The sequence below is a fragment of the Aythya fuligula genome, chromosome 10, assembly GCF_009819795.1.
Source record: "Aythya fuligula isolate bAytFul2 chromosome 10, bAytFul2.pri, whole genome shotgun sequence".
NCBI lineage: Eukaryota > Metazoa > Chordata > Aves > Anseriformes > Anatidae > Aythya > Aythya fuligula.
This window is the reverse complement of record NC_045568.1, coordinates 2,234,944-2,249,396: the sequence shown is the minus strand read 5'-3', so window position 1 is coordinate 2,249,396 and position 14,453 is coordinate 2,234,944. Positions and strand designations below refer to the sequence as shown.

Genomic DNA, 14,453 nt, shown 5'->3' with positions numbered 1-14,453 from the left:
CAGGGTCACATGGAATTAGCCAAGTCCATCCACTTGGTATGTAATTGTCTGCACTGCACCACAAGTGTGAGAGAAAGGGCTCATCCCGTGGACTGCTTTTAAGGGAGTTTTATCAAGAATTGATTAAGTACATAAGTTTCACTTGAAAATAACTTTTAGAATTTCAGGGTGTACTTCCTTTCTCACGAGGGTAAAAAGAATTAGAAATTTAATCTCTAAACAGAACTAAAGGAATGAATTTTAATCCAAGATTAGTCTCTAGTAGTAATACATAAAATCTAAAATCCCTTTCCTTCAGCTTACTTTCTTACAAATTTAATGAGGAAACATCCTTAACAGACTCGTTGACACAGTAAAGAAAACTTGTGATGCTGTAAACTGAGGATATAAGAGGACAGTTCAAAAAAACAAAAACAACACAACTAAGCTTGCTCTTTCAAAAAGCAAACAAGATATTTCACTGCCACAAAGTTTTTGGCTGTTTCCACCCTTCCACTGCTTCAAATTTATTTAAAACAGCTGTGCTCACAGAACAGCCATCTCCATTTCCTGCCCATTAAAACACTCCCAACCCATTTCAAATAAATGGAGGGAGAAAAACAAGACAAAAATCTGATACTGCAACTGCAGAATGAAATCCAAGCATTTCCGAGGGAGTCTCTTGCCTTCTGGGCTGCAACATGCTGGCTCTCCCACCAAACACCGAGCCCCAGCTACAAGGAAATGCTAGCAAATGACTTCCCTCTCGTCAGGGAAGAAAGGTCACTGCTGTCCTGGTCATTATATTTCAGGGTCCACCTGCATTCCCATTAAACCTCCCATTTGGTAAGTAACTGGAGCACAACACAGACTATACTTTTTTGCTGATTTTAGAAAAGTTGCTAAAAAGGCTCTTTGAAAGCATGAGCCTTAACTCACATTAAACTCAAAGCAGCTCCAGAGTTAAGGGCATGATTTGTTGTATGTATTTGTTTATGTTAAGGGGTTAGCAGTACAAACATCTGCACAAGGTTAGTTGCTCAGTTAACACTTCATACATGCGAGTCCAAAACTGTATGAGGAGTATCAGAGGTCTTAAAGTATTTGGCATTTAAAACCCAGCTACCGGAGTCATGGAATTTTTGCTATTCCAGAGATAAGGGGAAAATGCTGGGGCAGGTCAGGGATTTCCTAGCCTTTGTCATTGCACAAAAGAGACAAATCAACCTAATTCTCAATTTCTCCTGCCTCTACCTCCAGCTCTGAAAGACTTCAGGCATGTATATACATATTTTTTTTAAATTATTTTTTTTTTAAGGCACAATTCCTGATGTCTTGACATTTAACTCTTGCAATACTGCCAATATATATTCAGTGCACAAAGCCAAGATTTCGCCTATTTAGGCCACAGCAGCAGCTTTCTCTCTCTTGAATAGGTCTCCAATAGGAGTTAGGGCAGAGATCTCCTCTGTGCATCCAGTGCAAGTCCAGCACATGGCAGAAGACAGACCTTGAATGTTTTATGTCCCTCTCACTTAAGTTAGCTTTTCTGGCAATACTGTCATAACTCACATATGAGTCAGTCATATCAGAATGGTCTCTAACCCCACTGAACTCCCACAGGCTGAATAATCAGATGTGAGAAATATCTTATTAATTAGGACAATAAATTACAATTCTTCCCTCCTCAGCTCTATGCAAGCTTTGCAGTTGATGGGAGGGGACAGACAAATGTCTTCCTGCCCACCCAAAACAGCTCTGAACGCCAAAGTGCCAAGAAGAACACAACCATTATCTCCTAGTGTAAACAGACTAAAAAAGTTATACGATGTTTGCTAAACTGATTGTGGATTGAATCAATGACACAGCAACCCAAGAAGCATAGAAGCATTAAGGTTGGAAAAGACCTCCGAGATGATCTGGTCCAACCAAAGTTTATATTTGAAAGAAAAATCTTATCAAAACTATGGAAGGAAAGAAATTGTGATGCAAAACTAAAAATAAATCCAATGTAATGCTCCAAATTGCAATCCACTTCACCTGCCTTCTTTTTCTCATCAGAAAAGGAAGACCACAAGCAATGCTGAATAAACCTGCCTTAGCAAGGGGATATTCCGATTTAACAAAATGTTGGTGTTTTCATGCACTTGGAGTTAACTCATTTGCACTATTTAAATGCAGATTTAGTGTGGCTACACAGTATGCTAAGGATCCCACTTCCACGCTATACTTACTTGTTATGTACACAGAAGACAGATTTTTACATGACAGGATCTCATTCATCTTGAAAGCCAGCCAGCCATTCAAATTTAAAAACAACCATCCATATTGTTATGAAAGACCAGAGAGCTGGCTGACAAAAGCTAGAGCAGTCAGATTTATTTAAGATTACAAAGCTTATCATTCCATTGTAGCTGGGAGAAAAGAAAATCAGGGTCTTTTTCTGGAGGACAAGGCCAGGACAAAGCCTCCTTAAAGTACTGACGCTGCAGAGGGTGGGCAAAGGCTTGCATTTTCTTACACATTTTGTCACACTAAATATGTCGCTGTATTCAAAATGCAAATGCTTTTTTAAAAGCCTCTGCCTACCACTACAGCTGTAAGATGTAGGAGAATATATCCCAATAGTGTTGAGTGACAGAATGAAAACCATTACTGAGCGTGTAAAATAGATTTCTGCAATGAGAAATGCCAAAGATTGAAGCCAAAAATGTTGGAAGAAGAAAAAAGAACCACGAAGAACAACAGGTATTTGAGGAAGGGAGAAAAATGACACCTCTTGTTGTAGGTCAAGCCTCACTGTCATTGACATTACAGCCATCAAACTATGTACATTTCTATAAGTCTGAAGGGGACAAGAAAATCTGACCTGGAAATGAAGAAATCGATTCCTGTTCCTCACTCCAAGAGAGCTGATTTGTGTTATATATATAAACCTGATTTTTAAACAGTGGAGAAAGCTTGTGTTTAACCATTTCTTGGTCAAAAATCAAATACTTGATAAAAGTGTCACCAGAATGAGCCAAGGGGAAATGCTTACGTAGCTGCTGAACACAGTGAATCAAAGACACATATCAGGCTGGACCCTTATTCACACAGATACAGGCTTCAGGAAGTTACTGGATTAAACTGTGCCATGGAAAAGTTTAAATCGTGAATGCTGCTGAATGGTTCCATCTAAACCAGAGATCAACTTTTTTTTTTAGGAAAGTAAGTTTTGGCAAAATGATCTTTCTTCTTTTGACAGAACGTTCCAAAGCTGAGGGCACACGCTACACAACTATTTTTTCTGCTCAGAGACTCTTGGGAATAGCTGTATTCACCCTACAATAGCTGATTCCTATTTCAAAGGCCAGAATGCCCTCTCCAAATGAAGTCAGAGCAAACCACAGAATAATCACATACTGCCTGCCCAAAAAACGTGTTCTTTCAACTTCCTTCCTGCCACCCCTGTGCCACGAGGTCCCACTCATGCACCAGCAGGGCACCCCAGCAGGCTGTGACGGGGCCACACTTCTCCCTGCATGCCTGCAGCCCTGCACGCAGGGAGCCTGGCAAAATCCCTGTGGGGCTGGAAACATGCAGTGCCCTTCTGCATGCGGCACAGCAAGCTCCCAACAAATGTCTTTCCTTGAGTATCTGAAAAATAAAAAGGGGTTTTGACCTCAAAAGGGTCCTGTTGATGCAACTAAGTCTGCACATAGGAAGTAACAAAACCTGGTTGGTTTGGGCAGGCTGGAGGGCAGTTAAAACATCTGTTTGGTCTGCAGTGATATTGTAGAAATAAGCTTGTTCATCCACTAAGCCAACACGCTGCTTTGCTTAGGAGCCAGTGCTAGACTACCAGGCAGTTCTGTTCAGCACCGACGCAGAGGCTTCCGACTGAATTTACAGCCATAATACTTCACTGCCTGCAGCGCAGCGCTCAGCTGCATGGCTTCACAGGCTCGCTAAGATCCAAGCCGCACGTTGGCAGCAATTAAGGGGTAAAAACAAAGATTAAGGAGACAAAGGACTGCGGCATAGCGGCGGGGCGGGCCGTACAGCCCGCTGCAGCACACCGCCAGACACGCCAGTCATTTCTGCGGGAGCTACACAGGCCCTAATATGGAACGGCTGCTCCCATCCCAAGTGCCAAACATGGCCCTGGGACTGCAGGGAAACCTATTTCTGACTAGGCTTGGGTCAAAATCCCCAGTTCGGCCCACATCCACTCCAGCCACGTGGTTTGCTTGGTCAAGGACTTTCTGGGCACTCCCCCGAGTCTGCCTCGGCCTGCTTTGGCCTGCCTGCTGACAAGACGAGGGACAGAGGGCTTTTGGTCCTGTCAGGCCAGGGACAGAGGGCTTTTGGTCCTGTTGGCGGGCTTTTGGTCATGTTGGGCCAGGGATGGAGGGCTTTTGGTCCTGCCACCACCTGCAGCACAAGCCTAGGGCAAGCTGGGGACAGAGGCAGCATCTGCTGCATGGGGTGCATCCAACCGGGGTAGGTAGAAGAGCTGGGGAGAAAGGAGCAGAGGTAAGGCACAAGATGGAGAGAAGGAAGAAAAGGGCTGGAGAAAAGGGGAAATAATGAAGAGGCACCATTCTGCAGCTTCTCCACTTAAAACCTGCTATTCTCCAAAATGGAGGCTCCTACGTTCATTTGGATGGCAAAATTTATTTATGTCACTTCCCTCTGCTAAGGCTTTTTGGATCATATTTCAAACCCATGTTATACTCCTCTGTTGCTCAGTTACAGATCTGAACAAACCATTCTCTGCAGTCTGCCAATCGCAGAGAAAGAAAGCGAATGAATGCCTGGAGGATGAATCACCCTCTGGAAGTCATCTTATGGCCCCACACTGCTGCAGATTAGTCACAACCTCACATACAGTAGAGTGAAAGAGGAAATGGTGAATCCATTAACTCCAGGGCAGCACACAGCCCTGCTAACTGCTGTTCCCACCCCCTCGCCCCGCTCCTAGGAAAAACAGGCACTTCTCCAAATCATTAGAATTTTCTTTCAGGTTCGAAGAAATATGTTCCTAAATTCAAAGGGATATATTGGGTATTAATACCCCTGAAACTACAGAGTTTGTTCCAGCAGTTTTTGAAACAGCAAGCGAGAATTGTGATTTGAAACGTGTAAACTGCAGGGATCACCACAGCAGAGTCTAAAGAAAACCTCTGCGCAGCCGGACGCTGAGACTTTCAGTTTAGGTGCAGGATGTCTGACGCAGCAGGGCTGCACAAACATCCGCCCCCACCAACGGGATGTGCGGGCACACAGCAGGCAGTCTGGTAGCAGTGCCCACCAGAGCCCCTCCAGCTTCATTCAAGCCCTCAGCAAACCCACAGAAGAAATTTGCCCCTACAGCACCTGGGCAGAAGAGCTGCCAGCATGCGGTAGTTCACACAGCATTCCTCCTGCCAAAGCCGTCTGCATCTCGCTGTACGGGGAGGTGCCCCTGTCTTCACGCTCCCTGAACACCCAGCAGCCCCATCCCACAGCCCACCACCCCAAATCTGAAGAGCCTCAGGTCTGAAGTGCCCGTATCTGGAACTGCATGCCGATGGATGCCCAATTTGAGTGTCTAGTAGGAACAGCCTCTCTGGGTAAAGACATAGTGCTGCAAGAGGGACCCACGAGCACCCTGCGGTACGGGTCATGCTATTCAGGCAGCAGTGTCACAGTGGAGCTCAGCATTAGACCAGCTGCAGGTGCTCCTCTCCATCCACCTGCTGCTGCTGTAACCCAGCCTCAGTGCTGCGGTACCTGCACCACCACTTGCAGCGCACGGGGGTCCCAAATCAGGGAACTGACCTAATCCGAAAGCAAAAGAAACCTGCTAACAAAAACATAAAAAGGGAAATTTGCCTCCGTTCCAGAGCACAGATCACTGCATCCGCCCCACCAGCACAGCCAACACTAGGCGCTGCCATGCTTCCAGGGAAAAGATATGCAGCAGATAGGACTACAGCTGCCAAACTTTTGTTCCGTGAAACCTTGAATTTAATCAAATGTAGAAAATTCAAAACAAACTTATGTTTGTTGGATGGTCAGGGACAGCCCTCATCCCTGGCCAAGGCACAGACAAGCATAAAAAAAAAAAAAAGAAACAGCACAGTTCAAGTCCCAGCTCTCAGCTGAGCCTACAGAAACTTAAGGAAAACCACTACTTCTGATTTTTATTTTTTTAACTACTCTAACCAGCCACCCAAAGGTCTTAACTATTCTACCAAATATTTATCAATGCTCTATTAAATAGTACAAAGTGCATTTTGTAGGAAAAAGCACAAGAAGAAAGTTAGGCATCTCTATGAGGAAATCATTACTTCACTTCTAGAATAACATAATCTTTCTGATTTTTAACAAGGCAAATGAAGCAGCATTGGCAAAGAAAATTAAGTTAAAAACACAAAGACTTACAGGTTACTATTTCCAGTACAGCAGGTAAAACTGGAATGTTTCACTGTTCAGGTTTGTTTTCACAAAAATACAGATATGCAAGAAAGGTAGCTTTTCCAAAACACAGTAGCAGGTGTCCACACTGCTCCAGACGTCAGATTAAATTACAGGTGGCTGTATTCTTAATATAATCCAATCATAATTTATCAAAATATAAGTATTTTAGTTTCCTTGGGGGCTGCTGACCCCCCCCCCACAGGTTTGTCCTGCTTCAGACCAGAGACATCAATTCCATCCTCTCCTTACATTTTAAGCGTGGCAGGTGTTAGAGTCTGTCCAAGTAATAACCACCATTAAATCCATAAGAGAAGTTCACAGAAGTCTAAGTATTTTCTATCAGCACGTGCAAAACTGATCAGTTCCCCAACAACTTGTAGCTGTCCTTTTTTTATTCTACACTTACATACGTACAACCAGAAACAACTTTGGCCTAACAAGGTCTATCTGGGAAAACCAAACCAAACCAGCACACACTTCCCTTATTTTACACACTAACTCCTTTGATTTAACAGTGGTAGATGGCCGGGTGTAACGTCAAACACCAATAGGGTCCTTCCCTTTCAACAGGAATCAACATGACCTCTGAATATTTGTCAGGAGGAGGATGCAGACGTGTACCTAAGGCCTTAGGGGTATTACTACCAAACATCATTACCTACCGTGGAAAGACCTCGTGTCAAGCAAGTGCTGAACTACGGACACAGAGGGTTTAATCCCCGTCCGCCACTGGCTCGTTATGTGACTTTAACCTACCCATTTCTTTCCTCTGCCCTTATGTTCCATCACACAGAACGAGCATAGCAATACAGCAGCACAGTAGGTAAAATGCTTTGAAAGTAAAATCCAATAATGAGCTTTTATGTCAGTAAGGCATTCGGCATTTTTCCCCAACAGGAAAGGGCATGATTTCTTCTCCCCTTCTGAATATACACAGTGCAAATGTTAAACCAGTCCTGCGTCCAAGTAACTGTTACATAGGTAAGTGAATTAACCAAAGCCAAACTTCCCTCCGTGATCAGATAGTGTACACTCCATTTGAGCAGTATATTCAAATAAGAGGCACCAATATTTCAGCCTGGGCATGTATCAGCTCACTAGCAGAACATGCCCCGCTTTATCTTAATGAGAAATGAGGCAGCCCAAGGTTTCACTTGCAGGCTGCCTGAGAGAAACATTCGGGCCTATCCAGGAGTCCTCTACAGAGGGTTCGTGTCACGCAGTGCAGTCAGTACGTAGTCCTGGAAGGCAAAAAGCAGAACCAAGAGCCGCTGCCACCCTACAGAGAACCGAACAGTCATGTGCAGCTCACTGCTCTCTCCCCTGGCATTCCGCAGTCACCTCAAATAACTTTTCATGTTAACTAAAGATTTGGTTAACACTTTCCCTTTGTCTTCCCCTCCCTAAAAAAAAAAAAAATAATTAAAATGTAAAGTTATTTGGCATACTCTTCTGAATTGTTTAACATTTGCAGTACTTTCGTATTGGCTTGCCCATCACAGGTACACCTGGACACTCAGACAGCTACACAACACCCTTACCGTGCACCTGCTTCTGTTACTGGGTGCATTTGATGCTCTCAAGAGCACAACTTCAAGACACCACATGAAAAAGAAAAAAGCGTAAGGGAAACAAAAAAACAAACAAAAAGGCAGGCTATATTTTGATTAAGCCCAAATGATATCAGAGACAACAATAGGATGCTAGTTTTATTGCTGCTCTTCTTTCATTTGTAAGCTTTGCCACCCACCTCTCCCCCTGAAAGCACAAAGGAGGCCTTGTCCTTAGCTGTGATGTACTGACACCTGCTCTCAGGATTTAAGGACAGCCACAGTCTACTTGCACACTTCTACATTATTACAGAAATAAATAATTCATAATATAATCGTGTCCCTGCTTTCTGAAGGTTTAAATGCAAGTCTACCACCACCACAACATACACATCTAATCTGAAAGTACCTTTGGACAGCAGCCAGCTTCATATCTCACCCCACAGTTAGCCATAAATCTAACTGACATCTCAAAAGCAACTCAGAAGTACTGAACAAAGCAATAACACCTCTTCGAAGCCAGCCTTCCCAGCCACATTCTGCTGCAAATCACCAGGACGCCAACAGCCAAATTCCCACACCAAGAGACGATCCTGCACACCTTCCCCACCAGCGTGGAAATTTTGGCTGGGGCAGGTAGGCAGCCCTGGCATTTGTACAATTAGCGCCAACACAGACAAAGGCTCACGGGATGCCTTCTGAGCTGAACACCGCCTGCGGAAACAACTCTTTGTTGCTTCATCTCCTAGCGGGGAGAAAAGGACGATCAAAACCCTAGGCATACAATGTGATGTAGTATTTCACTGGAAGCCAACATCCCATCTCTCTGAACTGGGAAATGTATTTTTAACCTGTGACATTTAATAAGATTTGATATTAATTTCATTTTACAAAGGTAAGGATGGGACCAAAATAGACAGTAAGTATACCTGGGAAGACAGCTTGCATTGTCTTTTCATTTGATATCTCAAATGAAAACTGTAGAAGAAACACAGCACAAATTACCCTGAGAGGGGTTATGTGAGATATAAGCCAGCACGTGAATAGATAAAAGGACAAATACGCTCTCCGAGGACCCCAACTAAAGAGTTTTGTGCGAAGCCTACGTGCAAGGAGAGGACAGCTCCCCAGTTTTATCACAATGATCTGAACTGCAAATACCATACGTACAAAGGTATCTTTGCAAAGTGGGGTACAGCAATGAGGATACCATGTGCACTTACCAGAGAGATAAAGCTGGGGAGTTACGGCTAGGAAGTTCTGCCACAATCAGACAGGGAGGAGAACCTGGCCAGAAAGCCGTGCAAGATCTGACAACCGCAGCCGAAAAGCCTGTACTCTCAACGAGCTACATTATAAAGTTCCAAAGGCCAGAGCTCATTTACCTAAGGTATGAATAGAGCCAGGACACGGGATGCTTCATAATATTAAACAAATTAAAGTATATCCAAATTTACAACAGCCAGCAGGACAGGAAACTTTGATAGCACTCAGCATAACATGGCCTTGTGCTACCCAGCTCTCTAGATGCAGTGGGGGAACAGAACAAGAATTTAAGAGACTGGAATTCTTTTTTAAAGGCTGCATAAAGTCATGATAAGAAGGGACAGAAAGCACCCCTTTTCCAGTCAGACACCCCACCTGCAATTCCCCTGCTTTCCCCAGGAGCAACCTCGTCTAACCCAAGGTGAAAGCCCTTCGAACTGGGGCTTGCTCTGTGGCAAGCCTCGTGTGCAAGGCTCCTCTAAACATGCCTGAGAAAAGCAAGAAGTTGCATAAACAAAAAAGAAGATAAACTCCTCCTCTGAGAACATGCCTCATGCATCTGCTAAAGGTTTACAAGATCTAATGAAGACCAGATTCCTCTGCAGCATCACAAGAGAGCTAGAGGAGCAATGTTTTTCTCCCTGTGTAGGATGACTAGCAGAGTCCTCAAACCGTTCCCAGAATTGTTTGCCTCCCAGGTTTTGACTTAATTACAACAGGACATGCACACACAAAGCAAATCTTCCAGAATATTAAAAGCAAAAAGGGATGAATCATTGCTGATCCTGACTTTTTTTTTTTCCTCCCCAAAATCTCTCTTACAAGCCTCTGAAATGCTGTAGCCCAAAAAGAACAAAACCAAGTTGTCTTCAACCCTTCTCCCACCTGAAGGACTACACACACAATGCCCACGCAGGCACAGCCCAGGGAGTGAAGTGCCACCTGTGGCTGGGACAACCCAGCTTCCACACGCGGGTCAGGTGCTGGCTTGCTGGATGAGGCTGGACCTGTCCGTTCGCCTCTCGCCCAGAGCCACATCTCCCCACCCCACCTACCAAATGTGTTTGCTGATTCCTCCCTCCCCTTAGCACAACCCCATCACTCTCCCCTCCTTTCCGATGCTGTTTCTAGTACCCTGGACTCCCAGGTGGCACAGCCGCTTCCCAGAGGTGGTCACACCAACACATCTGGGCACCTTGACACTCGAACAGTCAGAATTTAGCTGCTTTCAAGTGGCTTTGGCTGCAGCAGTCCCTCAGTTCTGCCTGCATTTGGTTAACAAGTTTATAGCTATTTAATGCAAACTAATTAACCTCCTCTTCTTATACTTGTTTAACATAATAAAAGCAAAATAAAGCCCCATTTAGAAGACCAAAAGACACACAGGATGCAGGAAGTGAGGGCGTTCACAAGTTCAGCTGAATTTCTGCAAATCCATCTGTATTTACTTCCCCTTTGAAATACTGTATTGCAATGTGACATCCATTTCCATCTGACATGAGACGTACCAAAGACCAAGAGGACATAGGCTGCACCAGTCAAATAAATCCACATGCATTTACATCTCAGGCTGTATCAGATATTTTGCAAATAAGGCGAGGCCTAAGTCAACTCAAAAGCAGCACATGGTTTGCCTGCATAGAAGCAGTCACCAAAATAACCAAGAGCTTAGGCAGACAAACGTGTTCCCGTGGGACTCAGGGCACGGCAGACTGGCAGGACATCATCTACCCTCACAAGGAGAGGTAACCGTGGGTCTGCATGTCCCGACATGGCAGTGCCACTCCGTGCAAGGACCCTTCCTGCGGTGGTGCACTTCTGATCTTGCATCAGGAAAACACAGGCATCAGTCGACGCGGTAAAACATAGCACCTCTTCTGACAAAGCTTACTTCATTGCAAGGATTAGATGTCATCCGGGGTTTCTTTAAGAACAAAATTCAAGTAGAATTGCACCGAAGCGGAGCTATGTGAACCAAAGCCCGCTGTATTATTCTCACGGTAGCCGGCGTCAAGTCGTTAGGGGAGAACCCTCACACTGGTGTCAGGCCAGCACAGGAGCAGGTCCGTGACAACCCCTGCCTCGTGCTGCGCTCGGGAGATGCGACCCAGGGCGCCCGTCAGTGCCCCCTGCTCGCCCCGTGCCCCCCCTGCTCCGAGGCGCTGCAGCAGCCGGCGGGGGCACACAGCGGGCCCCGCACGCCCCGCTCGCTGTGGGGGCGCCCAGAGCAGGCGGGGAGCTCCCCTGCAGCGCGGCCCCAGCGCTGACCCCCCGCCAGCTGCTGGGGCCGGCCAACACCCCGCGAGGGGCGGCGAAGCGTCCCCGCGACCCCGGCTCCCCAGCCCCCCCCGGGCCCGTCCCGGAGTCCCCCGGCCGCCCACCTCCTTGAGCTGCTCCATCTCGGCGCGGATGGTCTCGTACTCGAGCTCCAGCTCCTCGTACTGCTGCTTCAGCTGCTGCTTCTCCTCCAGCACGGCCAGCCCGTACTCGGCCGCCTGGATCTTCTGGCGGGTGGTCTCGCCCAGCTCGTGGCAGAGCCGCTTCACCTCGCTGCGCAGCCACTCGGGCTCCGACTCCATCACCAGCCGCCCGTACTCCTCCTCCTCCTCCGCGCCCAGCGACATGTCGGCTCCCCGCGACATGTCGGCAGCCGCCGCCGGCGATCGCCTCCCCGCTCCTAGCAGCCGCGGCCCGCCATGGCCCCCCCGCCGCCGGCAGAGCCCCCCCGGGCGGCCATCCAGGGCCCAGCCGCCCCCCGCGCCCTGCCCGGCTCCGCTCCGCTCCGCGCCGCCGGCCCGGCCCCGAGCGCCCAGCGCAGTGAAATCATTCAAAAGGCACGGCCGGGCCGGCGCCCCGCGGCACGCTGGGGCTTGGAGTCCCCGCCCCGCGCCCGCCCCGCGGGGAGCGCCGCCCGCGGGACTACAGCCCCCACAGTGCACCGCGCGGGGCGGCGGCCGCCCCTCGCACGCGCGGCGCCCGGAGGGAGCGGAGCGGCCCCTGGCGGGCGCGGGGGGGACAGCGCCCGGGGACCCCGGGATGGAAGCTCCCGGGTGGGCGCCCCCGGGGCTGGGCCCGGGCCAGCTCCGGAGCTGGAGCCGGAGCCGAGCCACATCCCAGCCCCTCGGTGTGCCTGCTGAATGCAAGGCGCCGTCAAGGGCTAGCAGCTAGCGTTAGGTTAGCGGTTAGAGCTTGCCTTCCAGCCGCAGAAACGTGCGTGCTGCGAAGGACGAAGTGCAACCTCCAGCAGCCCGGCTGGTCAGGCACAGCCTCACAAGGGAAACCTAACTCAGCCCAGGCAGGGTTGTGGCAGAAAACTGGCCACCAAGCACACGTCCCTGGCGGCTAGCCCCTTGGCAGCGAGTACTTCCAGGGCGGCTGGGAGTCTGCAGGCTTCAGCAAGAGCTGAAAATAAAAAGACAGCTACTTCTTAAAGAGCTAACAGCAGGCAACATCACACGCACTGCTGTCAGCCCCAACAGCTGACGTTCACACCAAAGAACTGACCCTATCTCGTTCTTTACAGTGTTTCACATCTCCAGGCAGTTGCTCCATCAAGCTCGCCATCTGCCCCATGTTCCCCAGCATCAGCACCCTGAGGAGGGCACAGCCACGGCCCAGATGCTCACCTAGCACAGAACTGCCTGAGATGCAGGGAGGAGACCTGCTGCAACAAGCTCTGCTGGCATAAGTAGCCGTGAGTCAGTAATACGCGGGGAGCTTCACCACACCGCTTGAAAAGGGAGCTGCCAAGCAGGCAGGAAAAAGCCATCAGCTGTTGCTACAGGTTGCACCACTGCGCAGGTACAGCGGCAATGGCACGGGAGGTAGGCACAGAAATTGGGATACTCATGGACACTCATTTCTCCACCACAGGTAGAATTAATTCCTACAGCGCACTGAAGGCAGAACAAAGCCAAATACCTCCCTTGGTTGGGCCGCTGTATGTCATAAGTGGCTCTGCAGAGGCGGTGTGAACAGGCCCCAGCTTCACACCCAGGCAGGGGAGGTGATGGCTTCACCCTGCCGGCAGCACCAGAGCAGCCTGGCTCCCTGCTGCTTCACCCTCCTTCAGCACACCCAGCACAGTCTGGAGTTTCTTCCAGTGTCAAAAAGAATTGGTAAAAAACTTGCAAGAGAATGCCAAACACAACACAAACAATTACATGCTTGAGCACTCCACAAGGTCTAGGACACAAAGCACCACCTCTGCTCATAGCTGCAGGGGTTTTTCAAGGTATTTTCAACTTCTGCCTGTGCTCATCATGCTTTTCCCTGGTACATATAAACCCTTATCTCTTTAATAAACTCTTAATGGCTGAATTTTACCTCTTAGCCATGCACCTGCCTTGGTCAGTTCTTCATCAGGGCCTGGAGTTCCACATGCCTCACGTGCAGGGATCTCTGCCGTAAGCACGGATGCAACACTGAAACAGTTGCCTGAGACCTAAGAAGTAGGAATTTGATGTCCTCACCTTATGGCAGGTATATGAAATTCCTTTAGCTTTTTCCCTTCAAAATTCCTCAGGAAAGATCTTATTTGTTAACAACGAGCATCTAGTTTGCCTACACCAGAAAATACTCATGTACTCTGCGTAACCAATACCTCCACAGTGATACAGCGTGAAACCTCCAGGCTGCCCCGTTTTGTGGGAAGCTGACGGCAAGCTCTGCCCCTGCGTTACCTCCTAGGAGAACTCCTGGCCCAGGCAGCCCCAACAGGCCCACCAGCAGCTTGGCTTTGTACTGGCCCACCGATGGGTTGAGGGAGGGGATGACAGGCTGGCAGCCACACGCCGCCTGCCTCCAGACCTGCTGTGTGATTCCACCAGAAACCTGAGACTTCAGCTTTTTTTTTTTTTTTTTTTTTTTTTTCCAAGGAATATGCTGCATTGGTAAATTCTAGTATTACACCCCAGGGGGATCTATTAAAATCCAGGTAGTTACTTCATAACAAATTTTGCAGATTTGGATTTGGACACAGAGAAGTGCCTCTGACAGGTGTCCTCGGTGAAGATGCATCTGATGATGAAAAAAAGGAAAGAGAGGCCGAGAGGTGGGGTGTCACTGAGGTTCACTTAAAGTCAGTAACATTGCCTCAAAGTTACTTTTAATTCCTCAATTTTTGTGTCCCCAGGATTTAATGCGCTTAGCCTACATGCTTAGCATACATACAGCTCTCCCTTTCCAGATGACATGGGTATGAAAACAAAG

The 14,453-nt window shown here is 48.0% G+C and overlaps 1 protein-coding gene across 6 annotated transcripts in view; it reads right to left on the bottom strand.

Annotated features, from left to right (window-relative positions):
- The window catches only part of BICD2 (BICD cargo adaptor 2), an 87,156-nt gene extending 75,224 nt beyond the window's left edge, over nt 1-11,932 (bottom strand). For all 6 annotated transcript variants that reach the window (XM_032194334.1, XM_032194335.1, XM_032194336.1 and 3 more), the window contains exon 1: nt 11,624-11,932. In XM_032194334.1, coding sequence (XP_032050225.1) covers nt 11,624-11,884 — 261 coding nt within the window. In that variant the 5' untranslated portion in view covers nt 11,885-11,932. The remainder of the gene's footprint in view (nt 1-11,623) is intronic.
- Nucleotides 11,933-14,453: the final 2,521 nt, after the last annotated feature.